The 24939-nt window shown below is 29.3% G+C and overlaps 4 protein-coding genes and 1 long non-coding RNA gene across 5 annotated transcripts; 3 read left to right on the top strand and 2 right to left on the bottom strand.

Annotated features, from left to right (window-relative positions):
• Positions 1-295: 295 nt before the first annotated feature.
• LOC108342113 (uncharacterized) lies at positions 296-3107 on the bottom strand. The gene is made up of 7 exons (XM_017579818.2): positions 2831-3107; positions 2691-2757; positions 2333-2379; positions 1476-1563; positions 974-1104; positions 768-866; positions 296-670 (listed from the first exon to the last, which is right to left on the bottom strand). The coding sequence occupies exons 1-7, from the start codon at positions 3035-3037 to the stop codon at positions 590-592; spliced, it is 720 nt and encodes a 239-aa protein (XP_017435307.1). The 5' UTR covers positions 3038-3107; the 3' UTR covers positions 296-589.
• Positions 3108-6588: 3481 nt separating this feature from the next.
• Positions 6589-7188, top strand: LOC108342699 (stigma-specific STIG1-like protein 1). The gene has a single exon (XM_017580493.2). The coding sequence runs from the start codon at positions 6633-6635 to the stop codon at positions 7032-7034; it is 402 nt and encodes a 133-aa protein (XP_017435982.1). The 5' UTR covers positions 6589-6632; the 3' UTR covers positions 7035-7188.
• Positions 7189-10986: 3798 nt separating this feature from the next.
• Positions 10987-11880, top strand: LOC108342533 (stigma-specific STIG1-like protein 1). Its single transcript, XM_017580322.2, has one exon. It carries the CDS (start codon positions 11263-11265, stop codon positions 11725-11727), a length of 465 nt encoding a protein of 154 aa, XP_017435811.1. The 5' UTR covers positions 10987-11262; the 3' UTR covers positions 11728-11880.
• A 2043-nt stretch (positions 11881-13923) lies between these two features.
• Positions 13924-15661, bottom strand: LOC108342534 (uncharacterized). Its single transcript, XR_001833394.2, has 2 exons — positions 15157-15661; positions 13924-14146 (listed from the first exon to the last, which is right to left on the bottom strand). It is a non-coding gene; the product is annotated as an uncharacterized LOC108342534 (long non-coding RNA).
• A 4999-nt stretch (positions 15662-20660) lies between these two features.
• On the top strand, positions 20661-23957 carry LOC108341818 (pre-mRNA cleavage factor Im 25 kDa subunit 2). The gene is made up of 7 exons (XM_017579470.2): positions 20661-20961; positions 21208-21253; positions 22363-22456; positions 22556-22629; positions 22745-22831; positions 22994-23104; positions 23431-23957. Exons 1-7 carry the CDS (start codon positions 20843-20845, stop codon positions 23500-23502), a joined length of 603 nt encoding a protein of 200 aa, XP_017434959.1. The 5' UTR covers positions 20661-20842; the 3' UTR covers positions 23503-23957.
• The last annotated feature ends 982 nt before the right edge of the window (positions 23958-24939 follow it).

Genomic DNA, 24939 nt, shown 5'->3' on the forward strand with positions numbered 1-24939 from the left:
AAACTTTTACAATGAAAGCTTTTTAGTCTTTGTGAGTTTTTATGGCTCCATCCCATACCAAACCAAACCATATGAGTACTTGAAGTATGTTATGCATATTTCATTATCTGGAGCAAAATTATTTTCTTTACAAGTACAGCGCTACTCGTTTTGGAATTGATTGAGAAATTTTATTACCTGGGAAGATGGGGACGCGCATCATGTTTGACGCAGAAGCGATAGGCGCGAAAGTTCGGGAATTCAAATTCATTAGTAAAAAACAAGTATGACCATTTAGATAAGAGAACAAAGTTACTTCTAATACAAATGTAACTCGTCAGATGTGCTATTTTTCATATAATTATTTTCGGTGCTGCACATCATTATTCTTTCAAATTATCTTGGTTCAGCTTCAGCTGAATAGGTTGGTTCTTATGTTTGACAGAAAATGTATACAGCCTTCAATCTAGAAGATTATTCCGAATACAAATTCATGTTCACGGATATACTAAGTTATAGCTTGAATAATTTGCTCGTGCTGTTCTGAGTTTGATATGTGAATGTCAGCACCAATATACCAACCCACAAAGAGACTGCAAAATTAGGATAGCTACTTCTCGTCTTTCGTTGGATATTCTCTGGCTCCAAATATGGCAGTCCCAATCCTAACATTTGTACTTCCCATCTCGATCTGCAAAATTAGAGTTAGCTGGTTAAAAAAATATAATCACATACGTATCTCTTCCTGTTTAAGCCATCTCTATTAAGGGGAAAATATGATTCCTTACAGCTTGCTCAAAGTCTCCAGTCATGCCCATCGATAGCTCACATTGCGTTTCTGGTATTCCAAGTGCTTTACAAACTTCACTTCTGCAATTGGACAACATCTTGATAGTGCAGAAGAATATTCAGTTTGGAGAATTATCTACAAAAGTAAACAGATAGGAAGACCCAAAAAGACCAATAAACTATGTCCAAAATGTACAGTCTCCACCTTAAAATTTTCAGGGGTGGATGAATAATCCAGCATGCCAATTGTCATTAGACCAGAAAACTCAAGGTTTGGGCAGTTTGTGATGTGCTTTACAAGATCCACACACACAGCTGGTTCAACACCAAATTTGGCTGGCAAGAAATAGCAGTCACATATCATTCTTGATACCAATAATAAACTGAAAACAGCAGCTATGTTTTAAAATGGAACAAATGAAAAGTCAAGTAATCCTTCTAATAAATATTCGTTTCATTTACATATTTAGGTATAGTGATCTATCAGTTATAATCAAATGATTTTCCAAACATATCTTCCATAAAAGAATTAGAAGCAACATTTTCTTGTGATTTTGATGGTATTTTCACATTAAATCTATTATAGACAAGCCGTGTTAAAAAAAATTGGGTTAATAATCTAACACAACCAAGTCAACATTATTAAGATACCGTACTGCATATAGTAACTAGTGAATTGGTTGGCTAATCTGTCAAGTGCAACTTACAGATTTCTCCGCTCGTATTCACTTGAACAAAAACCTTTAACGGTTTCCTGCCAACAGTCGCTACAGCACGATCGAGAAGATTTGCTATCTGTCAGACAATGGAATACCAATAATTGGTACACCATTTGCAATAGAATACTAAGATCGCATGCACTAAATAAAAAATATCTTGTTTGACAGCACATTTTAGACGTAAACTATTTTCTGTATCATTTCAAAATTGAAATTAATTTTTACTTTACAGAACAGAATTGTAAAGAATTGATATCGGACATTAAAGTTCTCCTTGGATGAGTTTCTCAATAAGCCCTTCTAAGAAAGAAAATAAGAAGAAAAAATGATTTTGACATTTACAAATTAAAATTAGCTTATCCAAAAATTAAAGAAAAATAGACAAACTCTGTGACAGTATTTCTATATATTAACTTATACATAAGCTGATAATAGTTTATGAAGAAGCTAATTTCAAGTTTTCTTCTTATTTTACTCTTTTAGACAGAGAAGTTCATCCAAACAAGCCTAACATTTAATATAAATTTATTTGCACAAATCCAGAGAACCCATTGACTAAGAGGTGGCGCCACAAATTAATTCTAGAATGTGAGGCCCATCTGCAAAATTACCATTTAGTTTAGATGCTCCAATCCTAAAGACTGCAAGTGAAACCCAAAAATCTTGCCTGAAACTCGTTATCATATTATACCTAATTTCCAGGTTCTATGAAGAATTTTCCATATTCCGTCCCCCCTCAAAGAATTTAAAATTTACTCAGGATTTAGCTCCTTATCTGTGTACTCATACACGTGAAAACATGCTACCTCGACATCCAAAAAAAATTGTGAAGAAAAAAAAATTACCTTCTCGTCATCCACAGTTTCTACACAAGCAAGGTTGGGAACACCAGCTGTGAAACAAAAAAGAAAAGCATTAGAATCCCCAATCATCACCTCAACATTGAACCCATTTATTAACGTGGTAAATATGAACTCCACAAAACAAAATTTCCAAAATCCACCATTTAGCAAAGTTGTCCTCATGCTTCTTAATCAACAATTAGGCAAAGTTATTTTACAAGTGCCCATGTTTTTTTAAAATCAAGTTTGAGAATGAAATAACACGTCTTAAACTCTAAATTAATCGAAACTGAGAAAATAATAATGAAACAACGTCGTTTTCGTTGCAGCAATGGAAGCTGGGATAGTGAATAATAGATACCGATAAGAGGCTTGACTTTGTTACTCTGCAAATTGCCAATGAGATGCCACTCAATGTCATCGGGAAGCTGTGATTGGGAAAGGAAATGTAAGTATTGAGAACTAAATCCAAAAAGCATGAAAGGGAAAGAGCTAACTAACCTGAGGAGCTTTTTGAAGGATTTCCTGAACGTAGTTCTCGCCGAAGAATCTATGGCCCGCGTCGTATACCTGACGGAGAGCAGAAACTGACTTTGTCTTGCTAGCCGCCACAACACGGATCTCTTGTAAATTCCGGCCAGAGCGCTCAGTAGCCCCTTGGACGCGGTCCAGTACCGCTTTCAGCGAAGGCGCTGCTGATGATGTCATTGGCCTTGGCCCTTCTCGCTCACCACCGTTCTTCGGCGTATGTAAAAGGACATGGTGATTTGGAATATTGGACGTGGGCCCAGCTACTTGTTTTTTTAACACTACCTGGTTTTATATTGTTTAATCCACGTGTTTGTACAAAGCTATCAAAACTTCGAAGAAAAAAAAAATAGTTAAACTTCAATCAAGTATATATTATATTATAAATTTTGATATTTTTTAATTGAATTTTTATTAAAGGGAAATCCTTCTAAATAAAAATAAATAAAAGTAACCATTATGGCATCATCTTGTTAATAATAATAATTAAATAAGTGGGTACTTAGATAGAAAAAAAATATTTTAAACAAATGAAATTTTTTAATAAAAATTAAATTAAAAATATAAATTTATGGTATAATTAAAACTTAATTAAACAAACATAAAATTTAAATTTAATTTAACCTTTGGGTTTTATTATATAAAAATATAAATGATAATTTTTTAAACAGTTGAATATAATGAAAATTATATATGAAATTAATCTCCACATAGGGTCCTCCGTATTTATAATAGAAGAAATATGGTTTAAGCCCAAAATACAAATAAAAAATAATAAAAAAGTAACTAAAAATAAAAAATAAATATAACATAAAGATAATATATCCAAAACTCCCCTCAAACTAATACATATGATATGTACTAAGCTTGTTACTAATATATATAATTCATAAATCTTAGTGAAAATATTTATTTCTGCACTCGAATAACACCAAATTGCTAATGCCACCAGTGGATAAAAAGGTAATTGTTGGAGAGTCACTATGGCTATAAATAAACTAACAAAAACTATCTTTTACATGAAAAAAAAACATATATGGACAGATCAAACTTAATTGTGACAAAAGAAAAGTCAGAAGAGAGCAGAAGAAGTCATGGATGAATAGGAGAGAGAAACTATAAAAATCAAAGACTCTCTAATCAAGGCACATGAAAAAGCAAATTCATAACTTCAAAAGGCGTTGAGAGCGTGTAAAAGCTCCGATGAAGGCGTCGTTAATGACATAGTGGTTGCCTGACCGGGACGATCAAAACCATGTGATCGTCGATCTAAATTTGAACACCAATAGTGGCAGCGGTAAACGATGGCGCCGCCGGCAATAGATGGCGCCACCGCCGACAGTGACAGTAGATGGCGCCACCACCGACAGTGGCGAATGTAGTAACAGAGGCACCATAAACTTTTTCCTCAAAAGACCTTAGGCTTTAGATACCATGTTAAGAAGTGGACTAGGATAGGCTCTAACTTGGCTCTGATACCATGTTAAGTATAGTGAAAATTATATATGAAATTAATCTCTCTGTGTTAAATATATACATAGAGTCCTCTATTAATAGAAGAAATATGGATTAAGTCCAAAATATAAATATTAACAAATTAATTAAAGATAAAATATAAATATAAAATAAAGATAATATATCTAACACAAATAAAATTAAATATTTTTTAAGTATTAAATTTGAATATGCAAAATAATAATTAGTTTTTTTTTTTTTAACTTTCAGGTGTTCGAATTTTAAAAAATTAAATTAATATAATTTTTGTAGCGGAAATTTATTAAAATTTGAAATATGAATCTATTCTTATTTCACATGTTAGTTTGAAGAATAAAATAATATTTAATATTTTTAAATATAATAAAATATTTAAGTTTTTATTATTATAATAAATAATTAAAAATTTATATTATAATAAATAAAAGAATTTAAAATATTTTTTTGAAATAAATTCTTTTAATTTTTAGGCCCTAATTTTACAAATAAAATTTAAATTCAATTAATTAAATTATAAATCATTTTTTATTTTTTAAATTGATATGTAGAAAACAAATAGTTATTTATAATTAATTATTTAAATAGATTGAAAATTAATTTTTAAGTAAATTTTTTTATATTTTTTCCAACTTTTTAAGATAATTATTTTATAACTTTTTAAGTATAATTCGTCATTATTTTTGTTATTTTAACCAGAGGTTTAATTCGTCATTATTTCTTAAAACTTTTATTAGTTTAATATGTTACTTAATTAATTTAATTTCTATTCTATCATATTAATACAAACGAATTCTTTGTTTTTTTTCTCCAAATTCAAAAAAACATTGTTACCTTCTTTTATTTCTTTTTCACTCTCTCCCAAAGTCAAACAAAGCATATATGTTAATGTTGAATTACTAACTCTGTTAGTCTCAATCAGTAATATGCTATACATGTTTTCTAAGATTTAGACTTCATTTTCTTGCTCTTGATAGATGGAGAAATGAGGTAACTTGGGCTGGATGAATGAAATAATGTTACATTGCATTGTATGCACCATGACAATTAAGTAATAAATTATTTTTTCATAAATGTGTATGTTATTTTTGCATATGTGCAAAATTTTGGTTAATGGGTAATTTTATTTTATATTGATTTTTTTTAAATGGAGTGAAATTCTCATCTTCCAAGATAGATTTATAAAGCTGAATTAAAGTTAAATTCTATTTATTAAGATAATATCAATTTATTTTAATCAAATTCTTTAGACAATAAAATTATATATATATATATATATATATATATATATATATATATATATACACACACATATATATATATATATATAATATGGATAATGATAAAAAATTATTAATAAATTGAAAAAAAAAATTATAAAATAGAAGCTTTTTAACATAAACCACTTTCAATTTGTTAATATTTTTGTGTCATCCTTCTAATAAATAGTATCGTGTGTATGACATGAGCTATATACAATGGCAAAACAAAGTTCAAATACGAATTCATATAAGCTTATTTAATTTGACTATTATATTTATAATTAGATTTATAATTTATTTTAGTTTTTATATTTTCTTAACTAAATTTAATCTTAATATCTTTTAAATAAATTAATTTAATTATTTTCATTAAGTTAACGTCATTATAAATATCACGTATTAAAATCTGAACAATTTCTTATTTGAATATCTTTTGGTTTAACACGTGTCTCTTTTCAAACTGTGTCAAGTCAAAGAAGGATTAAAATCGACTTTAATTAAAAATATTAACTCAATCAAGTGAAAACAATTTTTAAAAATGAATCATATAAGAATTTTGTCACCTAATTAGTTTGTTATTTACAAAATTGGCGTGAAGAATGCGAAGTCAAAATATATAGCTATAGAAAACAAAGGTCAAACTAGGTGATCGGATAATGTCTGCATAGTATGGTGGTTCTGTAACGAATTTTTAGTTTCCTTAGACTGCACATAATTAAAAGAGTAGCTATTACAATTAGTTGTTCTTGAATAATCTTTCCATTTTCAACTTATTAGTTATGTTGAAGAAGTTCCTGCCAAAAATTAAGCCTAACTTTATCCCATTAATTTGGCCATTGATTTAGACCACTCCACTAATAACACACACGTAGGCTATTAGCTCATGCACGTAATCTATGCAAAAGCAAAACTCATCAACCTCCTCTTCTATAAATACCTGAAGCATTGATCTGATCCAAAAACATTCACCTTCATCAATTACTTAAATTTTCTATACATTAACGGAAACGTAAAAAACAACAATGAAGTTGTTGAAGACCCTCTTTTGTGTGGTCTTGATAATGGCTTTGGCCATTACTACTCTGTCAGGAACATCCTTAGATTGGAATGAAGAGGTAAAGTCTCTTCGGGGAACAAGCCGGTTCCTTTCCGAGAATGGAAGGGTGGCATTGACATGTGAAAAGAATCCGAAGATATGTGTTGTTAAAGGTAGTGCAGGGCCTGATTGCTGCAACAACAAGTGTGTGAAATTTTCGACAGATCGACTCAACTGTGGGAGGTGTGGAAAGAAATGCAGTTTCGGAAAGATATGTTGCGAAGGGAAGTGCGTCAACCCTAACACTAACAAGAAGCATTGCGGCAAATGTGGCAACAAGTGCAACACCAAAGGTTCTTGTGTTTTGGGGATGTGCAACTATGCATAGAGTTTACAACACTCAAACATTATTATTATTCTTTGCAATGGTTATCTGCTTGGTTTTTACCAATTATATATATTTCTTGAATATCCTTATTATTGTTTTCAAAATAGTTTGTAATTGGTGAAACTATTATGTATGTTCTTTATTTTTTATTGAAATGTTTATTATGTAATTCTCTCATCAAATATGATAAGATTTTCAATTCAAATATTAGTTGTATGTAATCAGTGATGCTCTTCACATGGGTGTAAGTATTACACCTGACAGTTGTCATTATTCATTAGTTTGCATATATAAAGAAATGAAAATATAAACACGGATCACATTTACCTATCAAAATAATGATTCATCTTTTGTTTATCCAAATTTCAGTGGATTATGCTATCGAAACCAAATTAATTAATTTAATGTAATTAATTTTTTCAGCATTAAATCATTCGTAAATTTGTTTTTTATTTAGTTTTTTCAAATTCATTTTATAATTTTCTTGAGTTTTTTTTAAATGTTGTTTCATGAATGGATTGGGTAGTTTATTTATTGTAAAAAAAAACAATGAATTGGATTGAGCTTTTATTGAATAGATATTATCAAAAAATAAAATACGAATAATAATACTAATAACAACTATAACATGTCCAATGTTTATAAATTATAATCAACGGGTACAAAATGATATAATCTCCTACAAGAGGGACATTAACGAAAATGTTGTTAATTTAAAAATAAAAATGTAGAACCACAAAACATAAATAGTTGAGCAAAACAAACTAAGTTTTCGTAAAAAGGAATAAAAAATTAAAAAAAAATTAAGAATCTTATAAAAACATGTGATTAACTTATATAAATTCATTCAATTTAATCAATGATATTGATATTTGAATGCCTACTTACTTTACAGGATTTTTTTCATTTGACTACACATTTTCTATAAATATATTATAGAATTTTACAAAATTTACGCAACATTTTTGTAAGAAACCTGTTAAAAATTGTTCGTATGGAATTGAGGTGTACTCAGAAGATACGTCTATAGGCTATTTTAATTATTTTCTCCTTCTTAATTTAAGAAGTATCAAGTTAATTCACTGTGAAGGTTGAAATATCTTCTCTTCATATTCTCTTATGTCTAAACAATCGGGATATTTATAAAGATAATATGATGTTCAAGTATATGTAATTTGAATATATAATGCTTATGATTAATGTTGTTTAAAATATTTTTGTGGATTTTGTAATCATTAAATATATATGTATTATATATATATATATATATATATATATATATATATATATATTGATTATAAAGAAAAATAAATAATTGGTAGAATTTAAATTAAGTCATACATTACAAAAAAAAATAAACAACATATAATAAAAAAATTTATAAACTTATTATTTATAAATTTATTGTTTTAAACATTCAAATTGAGATGACTTATTTAATTTTGATTCAGATTTAAATTATTTTTTAGTAAAAAATAAATAAATGATTATCTTATATAATATGTTTAGCCAGTTAAAAAATTTCAATGTTTTATCGCGTAATTTTCTTATATAAAAGAAAACAAATTTGTTGAAATCTCTCACAAGTTTATATTATACTAATTACAACGTTTGTATATAGTAAAAGCACTTAGATTTACAATAAATTATGAGTTAATTGTATTTTTTTATTTAAAATAATATTTAAAAAAAAAAACTCATATGCTGATCTTAACTCATAAGATTTTTTGTGAATAGTAAACTTTTTTAATAGGGAGGTTTTTTGGTTCTATGAATTTTTCTAGTATCAATCTATGTAATTCATGACCACATCATATGAAAAAATCAAATTAACAAGTGTAAGCGGAACATCTAATATATTTTTTCTCTCAATCAGTAAACAACATTTTTGTCAAGATAAATTGTGATGCTATTACCTAATTACAAACTAGATAATATTTAGGTATAATAAATATAATAACTATCGTAAACACAAAATTAATAAGGAATGCTAACTTGAATAGAATTTTATCTTAACCAACTCAATTAAAATAATTTGAGTGGACTGATATAAATCATTTTTCTATTAAATCAAAAGCTAATGAACCAATTAAAAATGAGTTGACATTAAAGTAATTTTATTTTATGAAGTTTTACCAAATTAGTTTAATATAGCCTTTTAAATATTTATATTGTATATATTGTGATTAAGAAATGCATTTAAAATTATTAAATCAAAATTCAAACTTAAAAAGTAATGCAAAAGTCAAAAGTTAGAGCTTTCTTTTAGAGAAAATGTCCAAAATTCAGTTTATATATATTACGATTTGAATTCGACGGTATATAATTACTTATCTGTATTCCTTACAAATAAAAGAAATAGTTTTTTTTATAAAGATAAAAAAAAAATAAACAACTTGAATTTATAATTGAAGTAAAACGTATACAGCGTTTTTAAATAAAAAGAAAGAAAGAAAATTATGTTTAATGTACCAATTTTTCTCAATTTTTATTTTTTTATAAAACATACATGTAATAAATTAAAATTAAACATATAATATATCATGAACGAGTTATTTTTATTAGCTAAACATCGAAAACTCAATCTAATAAACAGTTTGGCCTATAAATTGAATTTAATCAAAATACTCAAAAATATATAATCCAAGGTGTTTAACACCAATAGTCAAAAGATAAATTTAGAATAAAGAAAAGTCTAAGTTTATTTTTCCAAGAATAATAATATATAAACACCTTTTTTTCCACGAAGGCACTTTACAGCAAAACACAACTAGTAATTTAAGCAAACTTTAGAAAACATTTGTAGTAGACTAACATATTTACACTTTTAAATAAATTAATAAATCTAACATCAAAATATTACAACAAAAATTGATAAAAATACTAATAACAGTGCTATTTTATTCATTTAAAGATTGATTAAGTTTGGTAAAAAAAATTGAATGATTTTGAGACTTTATTCTGAATTAAAGACTAATTTTTAAAAAGTATTGACTTAATAATTTAGTTGGAATATACCTGCCTCAAAAAGTAAGGTTAATATATTTGTTTTCATGCAAATAGGAGACATAATAAGACTTTGTCATTCATGTAGAGAACAGTCTTTGGAAAATGTTGACTACGGTTTATATTTTATCATTCATGTAAAAGGATAACACGTTTTGTTTGTTTTCTTTTTTTACACAAGGAAAAGTTTGTTTTGTAAACATCGACTTTCTTTGTGACAGAATCTCCTCAATTAGCAAATGATAAAGGTAAATTCAATTTAATGATATATGTACTTAAATAAAGTAATCTATAAAAAAATATTTCTTAACTAACTTTTGACTTGTGTTGACATGAACAAAATTTAATTAAAAGGAGAACCAATTAAAATTGGTAACATTGGCAACTGTTAAGTTCATTTATTAAAATATTCAGTGAAATTATGAAGATTGCGTATATTTATACGACATTCATTTATTAAAATATTCAGTGAAATTGCGTATATTTATACGACATTCTTATATATGAATTTTCATTTTGACTGATGAAGTATAGTTCGGAAGTATTTATGATTTAAATTTTTAATTAATTTTCCTAAATCTTATAATATTTTATTTATAGATAAAATTACTTTACTTTCAATTATAATATATTTCTCATATTGTATATTTATTATTAACCTTATGCCACATCATACAATATTTTTATTAAAATATATAATAAAGTAATTTGAAATAGACATGAGACAATAAAAAAAAATGAAAATAAAGCAAAAGTACAATTTGTAATCTTGAAAATACTTTAAACCAGTAAAAGGTATATGAAATGAAACACGTTAAGGTAGTTGTTGACTATCTGTGTGTAATATACTTATTTCTATTTCTTATATGAGAAGGTCAGAAGGAAGAAAGAGCATATCAGTGCCTCTGTACCGGTTTTTCTGGTTTATTTCAGGAAAGACTGCGTTTCCTTAATACTTTTGTACTTAAATGTTCGGCACATGTTAATCTCGCGATCTGAATAACAAAACACAACAACATATGCTACACATTCACATTTCATACGTAAAAAAAACAAATCTATCTAATTTCGTTAATTCAGCACAGATTAGTTAGCTAGCTGTTGAATTAGACCGCTCCACTTGCACGCTGTTTGAAGCTCGTTGAATTGACTCCATTCCTTCTATATATATAGCCACCCAAGAAGCCTTCATTCCACTGCAACAAAACCTTTCGATTCAGATATGAAGTCCCTTCTTCAGATACTCTTCCTTTTGGCTATGCTAATGGCTTTGGTCATTGCTGATTCAGAAACAGTACACAAAAAAGAATCAGCATTCCTGACCACCATCAAAAGCCAGAACTCTACTGTTACCCCATCTTCTGAAAGTGAAGAATTAGCGTCTCTCCGTGGAGCCAAAAGCCTCAATGGCCATAAAACTGTGCATGGGGCCATGACTTGTGGTAAATACCCTAGAGTTTGTCGCACTAAGGGCAGCGAAGGACCTGACTGTTGCAAGAAGAAATGTGTGAATGTGTCAACGGACAGAAATAACTGTGGCATGTGTGGAAAAAAGTGCAAGTACTCGCAAGTGTGTTGCAAAGGTAAATGTGTCAATCCTATGGTTGACAAGCACCATTGTGGAAAATGCGGCAACAAGTGCACCAAAGGGGATTCCTGCGTTTTTGGTTTGTGTAGCTATGCGTGAATGAATCGTAGGGGGCATCCACTTCTAATGAAGGACAATATTCAATTAATTACTTTTCATTAATGGTTCAAAAAATATAATCTATTATTTGTACGTGACTGAATAAACTCACGAAAGTGATCATTTTAGGATTATATAGATGACCTTTGCTGCTACACGGGATATGTAATTATGATTTTTTTTTTCATTTGTTGTGATTGAATAAATTTAATTAATTTGGTATATTTGTTATAGCTTGTGTTGTTTAGGGCTGGGCAAAGTGTACTAAACTGAACTGAACTATAAATAATTATAGTTAATTATAAAACAATTCAAATAAACTGATCTGAACAAAAAAATAGTTCAAAAAAACTGAACTGAACTATTTTTTAGTTCAGTTAAACTGCAATAGTTCAGTTAACTATTTTTAGAACTATAATGCATTTTCGAAACTGCAATAAGGGGTGGGCAAACTGCACTATTTGCACTGCACTATAAATCTATTACAATTAACTATAAAATAGTTTAAAAAAACTGAACTGTACTAGAAAATAGTTCACAAAAACTGAACTAAACTACTTTTTAGTTCAGTTAACTACAAAACAATTCAGTTAACTACAATGCACCTTTTTCTAATAAATAAATGTAGTTTTGCACTAGTACAACTGTCAATGGCTAATCATCGATAGAGTTAAAAGAATTAGTTCAATTTGATTTTTTTTTAATAATTACAAACAAATAAATTAATATTCAATAACATCACAGCATTTAAAAAAATTAAATTATAAATCTATATAATTAGAATTAGTAAATAATTATAATAAAAAATTTAAAAAAATTAATGAAATATTATTGGTACTATTTTATCATATTATTAAAATTAAATTAATAACTATAATTATTTATCATTACTATTTATTATTAATTTAAAAATATAAAATGTCTAAAATTTGATTCTCATATTAAATATAGTTTAATTTAATAATATAAATTTGTTTATATATTATTTTATATAGATTAAAAACTTAATCTCTAAAAAATATTTCTGTTTATCTCTGTTTTGCGTTATTCGAAATATTTTTATTTTGACAATTATCTAGTTTAATATAAAAACTCTCATCTTTCTTCTCTTCTCACCTTTTTCTGAATTCTCATATATATATATATATATATATATATATATATATATATATATATATATATATATATATATATATATATATATATATATATATATATAATATTATATTTTATAATTATTTACATAAGTACTTTTATCTTTTTATTTTTACAATTATAGTTAATTTTATTAAGTTATAAAAATAATTACCAGTTTTTGAAATATAATTACAATATAATAAAATTTAGTTTTTTTTAAAATAGATAATTATTTTAGTATAAATTTAATAATATCATTTTATTTTAATAATTATTATAATAATAGTTAACTTTTTAAGAACAACTAATTAATACAAAAATTAATACAAAAATTATTTATCATTACTATAATTATTTATCATTACAATTTAATTATGTTGTGGATTGTCTAAACTTAAGAACAACTAATTAATACAAAAATTAACTAAATAAAAAATCCCCAATTAAGGTAAGATACTAAAATTAAATCAGAAATAAAAACTTATAAGTTTAATATGAGAAAATTAAATCTAAAATTGTAATAATAGAACGTCAACATGACCATCAACAAAAAATATTTATAACCATAGTGAATCGATGATTGAAAGAAAAAAATGATAGAAAAAGACTTTACCACAAAGCATGGTAGAAGATAAACATAAAAGAGATAGTTTATGCAGTTAACTGCACTGTAACTATAAAGGTTCAGTTTTTTAAAACTGAACCACAACATGGTATAATTTAGTTATCAGTAAAAATAGTTTAGTTTTTATAGTTTAATATAGTATAGATAATCTATAATTTAGTGCAGTTAAGTTAATTATGCCCAGCCCTAGCAATAGTGCAGTTACATTGCAATAGTGCACTTACACTGCAATAGATCCATTTACAACTGAAATATCCATTTAAAACAGTTCCAGCATAGTCAGAACAACAAGAACGCAATTGAGACCATTTATCAGCGAGGTAATTATAATTAAAAGATCTGGAAATTGCAGAAATACGATCATTTGCAAATAAAGCTTCTGCAATTCCATAACAACATTGATAAAAGATATCTGATTCAAAACCATATAGATATAAAAAAAAACAATACCATTAAGATGTATTGCCACTCTATTTATGAAGCTAAGATTAGTAATAAACAAAATAGTCAGTTCATCAAATCATCAGTCTTGCCTGAACACCACAAGTTAATATCTGATAATTCTGGGTCAAAATTGCCTAATAATATTCTTTCTATTTGTTGCTCAACTCATCACGTATTTAGGAAGTGATGAGTTCATGACATCTTTCTTCACTCCTGCAGGGATATTAAAGATTTGAATTTAGAAGTTGGGAATCCACACTCTCTACATTAGAATACGTACTCTCTACATGGAAAAATAATTATAATGGAAAAATAATCCAACACAATCATATGCTCGGAAACTTTTCTTCAGTCAATTCTAGCCCTAAACAACACCTAGCAATCAAGTAAAAATGCATTACATCAGTCACCAGAGAAAAACAAATAAAAACAAATCCTCTTTCCCAATAGCCTGTTTGTCATATTGGTCTTCCTCTTCCTACATAAAGTGTGATTCACTCAATTTTCTTTTTCAATCCAAACTTTCACAATGAAAAACTGGTAACAAAAACTGACAACAACAACAAGAATCACAGAGAAAAAACAGAGAGACCTTCCTTCTCAAGTTTAATTATATATTTGCTTACACAAATGATAACAACAACAATAAAAGGAATTTGGTGCAGACTGCAAGTATCCTCTACAGTTGCTTGAACTGGGTAGGACTACTCTATAGGCAGGCATACCATGGGTTCAAACACAAAACCATTTGACTAAAATGAAACAACCCCATCCGATTCGATCCATGTGTTTAATTATATATGAAATTTAAGTATACAATCTTAGTCCATCACCTTCATAGTATACTCTTCAATAAACTCATTCCTACACAATTTTTCACATTAAACCAAAAAAACCCTCAAATTTAGAGACCACTAGTTAAGGTGGAACAACAGTGAACCCATGGGGGGACTAAGTGGTAACAGTAACAGACTCTTCAATATATTTAAATCTTTTTCCTACACAATTTCCTCACACAAAAAAGAGTGGTAGTAAGCCCAAATTAAAAGGAAAAAGCTTTCCTTCATCGCAGGTCTAAATGATTTTTTTTTTCAAAAGGGAAAAAAAGAAGAAGCAATTTTCATCATCAAATTGGTTGAATTAAAATTATAACTGCATAATGTGAGTTCATGATAACATATTATTGGGGAAAAAGAATAAAGAGATATGAGCGGTATATATACCTCGTAATCGAGGGTGCAATCTTGGCCAATACCAGACCTAATTTGCCACTGTTCATCATCGTAATCAGGCGGTTTAGAGGGTCCACGTGGTGCTTCTTCTTCGTCGTCGTCGTCTTCAAGATCGTCGAGGTCCTTCAGCTGAACCCGCGAACTGGAAAAAGGGCAGGGTTGGGGTTGGAGGGTTCGCGCCCCTCAATCAACCCCTTTTGTAGCTTCAATCCTTTATAGGCAGTTTGATCCACTGAATCTGCATTTTCACGAAGCAACAATGGAATTCTCTTCGCATTTCTCTCAGCCCTCTCGAACCCTAGCTTTGAAAGTTTTCAATTTGGGGTAAAATTATCAATTAGAAGAAAAATTTGTGATTCACAGTTAACTGTACTGAAACCGTGAAAAGTTCAATTTCTTTTAACTGAACTATACACTAGTTTAATTAGTTTTCAGTTAAAACAAGTTTAGTTATTTTTAGTACAATATAGTATGGTTAACTGTAATTTTAGTACAATTTATTAAATTGTGCCCAGGCCTAGTGTTGCTGGTAATCTTGAGTAAAAGAGTATCCAACTCTTACATATAAACGTTTTCAGAATTTGATTCTTACGAAATACAAATAATTTCTATCTATGGTAAACTTCACACATCAGTTAAAATATATCAGCTTAATTAACTCATTTTTTTATAATCATCAATTTTATAATTTGATTTGATGTAACACTGGATTAATAGACTGGTGGTTAATTCATTTAATAATGTTTTACTTTTTTAATTTATTTTATATATTTATTATAATATAATTAAAGTGAATTGACACAATTAGTTTTTTATTTTAAGGTTTAAACCCTCCCTTGGTCCTCAATTTTGTATGGAAATCTCAGTTCGGTTCTTGTTTTTTCATCTGTCTCAATTGGGTCATATTTTTTGTAAAAATGAACACATTTTACCCTAACCGTTAAGTTGTCACAAACGGCGTTAAGAGGTGCTGACGTGGTGTACAGATAATATGTTGATGTGTATTATTTGATTACGTGTACTTTGTTATTTAAATAAGCAGTGTTTGATATAGCACAAATCTAATTGTCATTTGATCTCTTCGTCTTGTCTAAGCACTTGATACTCTTCGTCTTGTCTAAGAAATCTGTGTTGATACTCTTCGTCTTTTCTAAAAAAATTGTGTTGGTGCAGTAAGAAGCTCTTACTTTAGGAATTTCTTCCATTCTTCTTCCTAGCTAGCCGCAACAGAGGGTTTCTCTTCTTCAAAAAGAAAAGGGTTCTCCTTTTGACCAGTGTTGCCGCGCACCTCCGTGGTCGGCCGAAATCGCTGCCGACAACCTCACCCATGCTGGAAACGCCGCTGTCACCTGCAACGTTTCTCCCTTCACGCGCTGCGACTCCTGGACTGTGCTCACCTCCACGACCAAGGCTCGCCACCAAATCGCTACACTATGCCATTGCCAACGCTCATCGTCACGTCGCCGCCGATAATCCTGGTCGTCGCCGAAGGCATCACCGATGAGGGAAAAAACGCACTCCGTTATGTGAATCCTGAGCCGTCGTGATCGATTCGCCTCTACTCGGAATCCACACTCGGCGCCGGCGATGTCGCCGACGATTATCTTCTTATTTGTACTGTGTTTTATTGGGTATGGCTTTGGGGTTTCTGGTGGTTGGAGGTTGAACATGGTTGTGGCTAGGATGTTGAATCTGTTTTTTAGTGTTCTCTATTATTGGGGGCAATGAATAGGCATTGATCAATGGGTTTCAGGTCCTTGTCTCTTTTTCAGGTGACGATCAGTGTTTAAATTGGGTGATGAAGACATTACAGAGCCCAAATAGTATCTTTGAAAAACATATTCGTATACACAATAAGTACAAGAATTAAAATATTGAGTTGGGGTTGTCCGCAAAATCGAAAGAGATATGGGGAAGAAGATAAGTGCTCGCGTGAAGGGATAACCTTTCCCAGAGTTGGGGTTGTCCGCGAGACCGAAAGAGATATGGGGAAAAAGATAGGTGCTCCCCTAGCAGTCCTCTTGCACGAGATCAAAGAGCCCTCAAGCTAGGTTTTATTTTTTGAGAATTGGGAGCAAAAGTCTGAACCTTTTGTTCAGAGTTCACAGGATAGATTGAGAAAAAAAACCCTAACGTATTTAGAAGAGGAAGAAGGACTACCCAGATTGGGTTATCGAATTAAAGAGAGGATAACAATATTTGGAGTTCAATTTAGGTTTTCTGGGTTCAATTAGGATTAAATTGGTTTAATTACATTCCCCATTTCTTCCATGGGGAGGTTTGGTGGCCGGCGACTTGCGACGAGGTCCATGGGGAACGAGTCTCTGTTAGAAACCAATTTCTTTGTTAGATTAGAAATAATTTTTGCCACGTCAAAAACTCTCACTTTTAAAAAAAAATCCACATAATCAGACACTTTTACATCAGCGTGCACCACGTTAGCACCTCTTAACGTCGTTTGTGACAACTTAACGATTAGGGTAAAATGTGTTCATTTTTAAAAAAAATATGACCCAATTGAGACAGATGAAAAAACGAGGACCGAACTAAGATTTCCATACAAAATTGAGGACCAAGGGAGGGTTTAAACCTTATTTTAACAAGACAATTACAATATTTATTTATTTTACTAAAACTATTATAAAAATATCAATTAAAAATTATATTATTTTTTGTAGAGCTGTCAAAATTGGTCACAATTCGCAGGTCAACCTAGCCCATCACGGGTTCGGGCCGGGTTGGGTTTGAAAAAATTATATTTTTTTATGCGGGTCAGATTTCAACCCAGCTCATTTAAACTCGGCTCATGCGGGTTGAACCCGTGGTGGACCGGGTTAACCCACCAACCCACCAACCCACTTACCTAATTTTATTTTATTAAAATTTAATTTTAATTTTATAAAAAAATATTTATTATGTTTTTTTCGTTGAAAAAATTATTTAAGCTCCTTATGTTCAAAATTTATTAAACACCCATCGGAGTGAAATTTGTTTAGATTTGAATTATAGAAAGTTTGTAATTTTTTTTATTTAAAAAAATTATAATTAAGTAAGTCAGTGAGCTAACCCGTTTACCCACCTACCCGTGGTGGGTCGGGCCGGGTTTGAATTTTTATGGCTCGCTAATAAATGAGCCGGATTGGGTTGGTTCACTAAGTAATCAACCCGTGGTGGGCGGGGTGACTCGTTTTGACAGCTCTAATTTTTTGATAAACAAATAAATTATACATCCAAACTATTTAAATACTATTAATAACATTTTATTATTTAAAATATCAAATATATAATTAAAAATAGTAAATAATTATATTAATAAATTTATAAAAAAATATTTAATTAAGTTTTAAGTTTTTAATAAATTTTGAAACTTTCAATTAAGTTTTTAATAAATATTTATAATCTATTAAATATTTAATAAATTTATATTTTTCATTCAATGTTGTTAAATTTTTTTTAATTGAATGAGTTAAATGACTTATATTACTATTATCTTGATCTATTACAACATGTTATTTTGTTTTTTTTATTATTTTAAAATTTTATAATTATATAATTTTATTATATTAAATAACCGTCTGTTTCTAAATTTGCAATTATGAACCCTGTGAAACGGCTCCTCTTAGCTTCCTTGTCTCAATATTCTCACATTTTCATCTTTCTTTTTAATAACACATTCACAAAGTATTATAGACTATGTGAAAGAGATGAACACTTCAACTTTAATAAGTTGCAACAAACAGTTCAATAATGAGTGCCATAAAAATCACTTAAAGTTCCACTTGTTGGATGAAGAATGAAACCTAATTTTGGATTTTTCGTATTTGAGGAGAATCTTTCATTGAATTTAACCAAAGGCTACAGCCTACAACTAAGTCACATTTTAAAATAGAAGATTTTTAAGGTGCCTATGACTATGTTGGAGACTTCCTTGAATTTATAACTTCAAAACAATATTTGTAGAAAAGTATTTCCCACCCTGGATTAGAGAAGGTTCAGTTTTACAACTTTATGAAGGAGAATTGTTCTTTGTTCAATACACGGTTAATTTGAATAATTCTTAAATTTTTCATATAATATCTAATTATGATAAATTGATATTTTAATTTAAATCATTTATCCGTATTTAATGAATGTTTGTATTTAATATTTTATAATACTTTATCAATATTTATTAAAGTATCTAATTATGGTAGTATTTTATGATTTATAAATTGTGATGTTAACAATTTTAATATATATAATTTTAATTTGGGTTCAAATATTTTTCATATTTTTAAAACTATTGTATAACTTTCAATCAATATACATATATATATTATCTTCAAAATAAATGTATAAATATCATATCCTATATACTATGGATGATAACGAGTCATAGTGTCTATTTGCAATTGGATTCGTAAACAGAAAGCTTTACCGTCAACTCATCCGCTCCATGTACGGGTATCCATTTTGAAAAAGTTACTAATATTTTAAAATCTACGTGTACCTATTTTGAAAAAGTTACTAATATTTTAAAATCTGAAAATACTCACAGGCAAATATTAAAAATATATAATTTATACATTTTAAAAATCAAATTTAAATAAAATTATTAAAAAATATATGAAAATTAATATAAATAAAATAAAATTAAAATTAAAATTTAATTTTAATTAAATTTAATCTAATAAAATATCAATTAACTTTATTTTAAATTAAATTATTATTTTTATTTTTTATCGATAATAAATATCCATATGTCAAATAATATAATACTAGCACCCAATTTATTTATAAAACAATATTAAAATACTTGTTACCCGCAATCTATAAATAATAAATATTTTGCGATCACATACACATTGTATCTATACATAATAATGACTTAAATTATTTTTCCAATCCTAAAAAAAAATAAACATACAACACATTATTGTCATAAAGTTGTAATTTAAGACACAATTAAAATTAAAATAGAAAAATAATTCATATAACATTAAACTAAAATAATTACATTATTAATTTCAATGTTTACTTTTTTATACTTAATTTTTTTCCTTTTGAAATTTTTTAAAATTTATTAATTTTTTAAATTAAATAATTGTCTATAATAAAAAATAATCTATAAAATAAATAAAATTTCCTATAATAAAATTATAAAAAATATTTATATTTTTTTTATACTTATAATGAAAATATTATTGTTTTTTCTTATTTTAAAAACAAAGTAAACATATAGGTGCACTGATATATAATAGAAATATAATTTTCAAACAGAATTAAAAATAAAATAGAAAAGTAATTTATGTGAACTAAATATAAAACTTGTATTATATTCATGATGACAAGAGGTTCATATATCTATATTTTTTAAATAATAATATCTTTATAATGCATAAGTAGAATTTATTTTCTTAAAAACATGATGAATCTCATATGAGAGTGTAATCCAATTAATTAATTAATGCGAGTTTGGGAGGGAGGGGATAGGGCCCATGACCCGGTGTTGAGATTTAACAGTACGAGAGTTGACAAGAGTAAAATGAACATCCAAATCCTAATCTCAAAAATATTACAGACCTAATTCAAAAGCGCAATCTAGCCAAGTCTTCTGTCTCTTTTTCTTTTCTTCAATCTGTGTCTTCTCACCATTCAGTTCAATTCGATTCTAATCGAAAAGAAAAGAGAAGAAAAAATGGTGTCGTCGCAAGTTGTGAATACATACCCGTTGTCGAGCTACACGTTTGGCACAAAGGAGCCCAAGATGGAGAAGGACACCTCCGTCGCCGATCGTCTCGCTCGCATGAAAGTCAAGTGCGTATCTTCTTTCTTTTCTTCTTCTTTTCCAAACCCTAGATTAAACAGCCCCTTTTACTTTAATTTTCTTCTAGACATGATATGAAATCTTGACTACTCTTCCCTCCTGCTTCAAAACGGAAGAGTAGAAAAGAGATTATAACCTTCTCCTGTTATAATTTGACCTGTTCTTTGTCCTATGTGTTGCTCAAATTAGTTACATACCCTAAGGCTTCTCAAATATCATCATTTCCTTTGTTTCAGCTATATGAAGGAGGGAATGAGGACCAGTGTGGAAGGGATTTTACTGGTATGTATGTTAACCTTTTTTTTCTTTTTTTCTTTTTCTATTTTTTTTTTATCAGCGTAGGTGGTGGCGACACTAATTTTTTATCTGGTTATTGTGTGTTTGTACAATGTTTTCCTGCTTTCTTCTAATAAATCTGTTGTTATTATGACACCATGAGATTTACTTTTAGTATAGGGGCCAAGTTGAAGGCAATTGTTTAAATTGAAAGTGACCATAGCATATGCATGGTACTCATCTTTTCAAGTTGGCTACTAGACTAGAAGCCAGTGTTGAATACTTGTTGGATAAATCTATGGTTGGTCACAAAATTATTTGTATTAAATTGAAAAACAGTGTATGACATATGGTGTCATCTTCTACCTGTTTTAGGGGTTTTGATTTAAGATTTTTTTGGATGGGGGAGAGATTGTGCAGTAGGTACAGGACAATATAGATGTTTAGATCTTTTTACAGTGTTCTATTGTTGGAGCTAATGTTGGTTGGGATTTGATTATACTTGTGAAGTGTGTTAATTGATTTCAATAACTCAGGTGAAATTATAAGATTAGTATGTCAATAATTGGATGCGTAATTATCTAAACTGAAGAGACGTTCCACTGTTATATAATCTACTCCCCCTGTGCAACTTTAATATTGTTGAACATTTGAAGCTAATTGACTATATCAGTAGATCTATAAAATTGCATTTAAGTGTTTCTCTAGTTGACCTCGTAGTTATTAGGTCTAATCATGGAGACATCCTCTCTGGTCACGGGGATGAAGTTGTGTACATATTTGACCTTCCCCAACCCCACATTATGAGAGTTTCATGTACATACCACCCCCCTTTGGAACTTTGGCTCACTAAGACCATAAATATCCATCTAGGTGGAGAAAAAATTGATACTCTTTTGGTGGGATCCTTTACTTACAGCTGATTAGTTCTGCGTTGAATTCATCATCTACACTTAGATTTTTACTTTTTCAATTACTTATTCCTATAATACGGTTTCCCACTAGGTTCTTGTTAATTCTCTCATCTATGGCATTACTTTCATAAGAAAAGAGTTTCATCTAATTTCCTTTAAGATCGTGTGTCCTATCTCATCTTTATGCCTTCAATGTTGCAGGTTCAAGAACATAATCATCCACATATACTTCTTCTGCAAATTGGAAACACATTTTGCAAACTCCCGGGTGGTCGTCTCAAACCAGGAGAGAATGGTAAGCTATCTTCTGTATTGCGAACTGGATAGTTTGAAAATAGAAGCTTGTGATTATGCTTATTTACTTGTTTTTGGGGTTATTTAATGCTGTTTACAGAAATTGAGGGCTTGAAGAGAAAGTTGACTAGCAAGCTTGGTGCTAATTCACCAGCTCTTGTGCCTGACTGGCAGGTATTATTACTTACTCTTTACTCATGTACTTTGGAGAGCCATGTTAAATTTGCCATTCTGTGACAATCCACATGTTTTTTGTTGCTCATTTGCATTTATTTCTTGAAAACTTCAGATAGGTGAGTGTGTTGCAATCTGGTGGAGGCCAAATTTTGAAACCATAATGTATCCATACTGCCCTCCTCATATCACAAAACCCAAGGTAATTTTGAAACCATAATGTATCCATAATGCCCTCCTCATATCACAAAACCCAAGGTAATTTTGGGAAAGAATGACATTAATACATTGGTTCCTGGTTCCCTTGGTTAGTTGGTTAGTTGGTCTGTGCTTACAATAATACCACTGAATATCTTGTATGCAGGAGTGCAAAAAACTTTTCCTTGTTCACTTATCTGAAAGGGAATACTTTGCAGTGCCCAAAAATTTAAAACTACTTGCTGTGCCATTGTTTGAACTCTATGACAATGTTCAGGTATGGTGTTATAGTTCTTTTCCGTTACTGGATTGTTGAATGAACTGTTTATAATTTGAAGAATTCTTCATTATCATTGGTTGTCCAATGGAAAACAACGTGTAATAACTGAAACTATTTCAAGTAAGGGGATGCTTTCAATTGATTTGGGAGATTATAGGACCCATCTCAAATGTTTTATTTTTTTGGGCATATGTTCGAAGTTTTCATCTACAGACTGATCATGGTATTAATTTTTAAACTTATCCACATAGGTATGCTTGTCAGTCAAAATATGTTAAACTTTTTTCCGTGTCTTATGAATTTTGTGTATCATTTGTTTGCAGAGATACGGTCCAGTTATATCCACCATTCCTCAGCAGCTATCCAGATTCCAGTTTAAAATGATCACTAATTGAACGTAAATTTGAAGCTCACATGCTGATAAATTACTACTGTCTTTTTTATTTTGGTAACCAGGACTGCCATTATCATTGTTGCGTAGAGAGAACTGAGTTTTGAAGTGAGTTTCTGAGTAGAATAGTTATTTAGTGACATGCTTTGTCTGTATTTATTCCTTGCACTATGGGTAGACCTCGATTATCAACCATCAACCGAAAAGATGCAATCAAGTATTCAACTTGTAGGTTTATGCCTAATACCCCAGTAGAAATCAAGGTGATAAAGAAGTGCCTTCTGTTCATGTCTGTTGCTTCTGCCCTCCTCAGGTTGCCAATATTGGTGTGGAAAGGGGCATTGGTTTTCGTTGCCAGTTTTTCTGGTGAAAGGCATTGAATGGCAAAAAGTATGCATTTGAAATTCAAATATAATCCTCGTGGGAAAATTTATACAACAATGACTAAAATTTAAATCCCTCTTTGACTTATTATAGACAGTTTTAGCATATCCTATTTCCGAAGTTGCTGCTTGTGCACGCTTGGTGAAGTAGCACTTGATTCAAATATTGATAGTTCATTTTCTTCTTTATAGTTTCCTTCACCTATTAAAGTCCAAGGGCCTGGTGTGATTTCTTTTATTGATAATAACGAGTAAACGTCAATAAGACCGAAAATAGAAAATAGTATTAGAGGTGGAAGGAAGCATTCCCAATGAAATTGTACATAATAGTAGTGCTGTATTTTGGGAAAAAGTTGTAATTATTTTTATATATATGGCCATGGATTGGATATAATAATCTTTTATTCTTACCCTTTAGCTTTTTGGCTTCCCATGTCCAAGGCTCTCTCAACACGGCTCTGCTGCCTATTGTTCTCTCTGGACATTTTTAAAAAATATTTTTGAAGTTTTATTTTTTGTTTTATTAGTTTCGAAATGAGATCCCTAAAATGAATACATTAGTTTCATATAATCATAAAATGACCATTAAGACCGTGATATTTATTAGTAAAAATCAAAGTATTGGTTAATGTACTCAAAATTTAGGGACTGGATTTGCTTGAATTGCTTTGCAACGAGAGCAAATACGAGTTATCATTACTCTAAAGGGTATCGGCATCAGTTTTTGACAGTCTCGTACATGTCGAAACTCTTCTTGAAGACAATCAAATATTAATTATTTATGTAAAACAATTCGGCACTTGCAAAATATTGTCCCATACTCGAGGGAATAATACAAGGTGAAACATATCTTACCATTTTGACATCATAACCACAATTCATACATTCATCACCTAGAAGTAACAATTGGATTCTTCATAATTTTCAAATTTTGAATGCTACTGGTTTTTCCTATAGCTAGCACTGTGTGCTTTGTAACATTTTTTTATTATTAACTGTTTTCCACGATTTCTAATTTATCATATTATAAAATAGTGTTCATCATAGATGGCGCAAAT

This window comes from Vigna angularis, chromosome 6 (assembly GCF_016808095.1).
Source record: "Vigna angularis cultivar LongXiaoDou No.4 chromosome 6, ASM1680809v1, whole genome shotgun sequence".
NCBI lineage: Eukaryota > Viridiplantae > Streptophyta > Magnoliopsida > Fabales > Fabaceae > Vigna > Vigna angularis.

Bases quoted from the DNA above. Each gene is read 5' to 3' on its own strand.
- LOC108342113 (XM_017579818.2), bottom strand. From the start codon at position 3,037: ATGACATCATCAGCAGCGCCTTCGCTGAAAGCGGTACTGGACCGCGTC. The intron at 1,564-2,332 runs GTAATTTTTTTT...ATTGTCTGACAG, and splicing joins AAACTGTGGATGACGAGAAG to ATAGCAAATCTTCTCGATCG. The intron at 867-973 runs GTGGAGACTGTA...TGCACTATCAAG, and splicing joins CCACCCCTGAAAATTTTAAG to ATGTTGTCCAATTGCAGAAG.
- LOC108342699 (XM_017580493.2), top strand. From the start codon at position 6,633: ATGAAGTTGTTGAAGACCCTCTTTTGTGTGGTCTTGATAATGGCTTTG.
- LOC108341818 (XM_017579470.2), top strand. From the start codon at position 20,843: ATGGTGTCGTCGCAAGTTGTGAATACATACCCGTTGTCGAGCTACACG. The intron at 21,254-22,362 runs GTATGTATGTTA...TCAATGTTGCAG, and splicing joins GTGTGGAAGGGATTTTACTG to GTTCAAGAACATAATCATCC. The intron at 22,457-22,555 runs GTAAGCTATCTT...TGCTGTTTACAG, and splicing joins TCTCAAACCAGGAGAGAATG to AAATTGAGGGCTTGAAGAGA.
- LOC108342533 (XM_017580322.2), top strand. From the start codon at position 11,263: ATGAAGTCCCTTCTTCAGATACTCTTCCTTTTGGCTATGCTAATGGCT.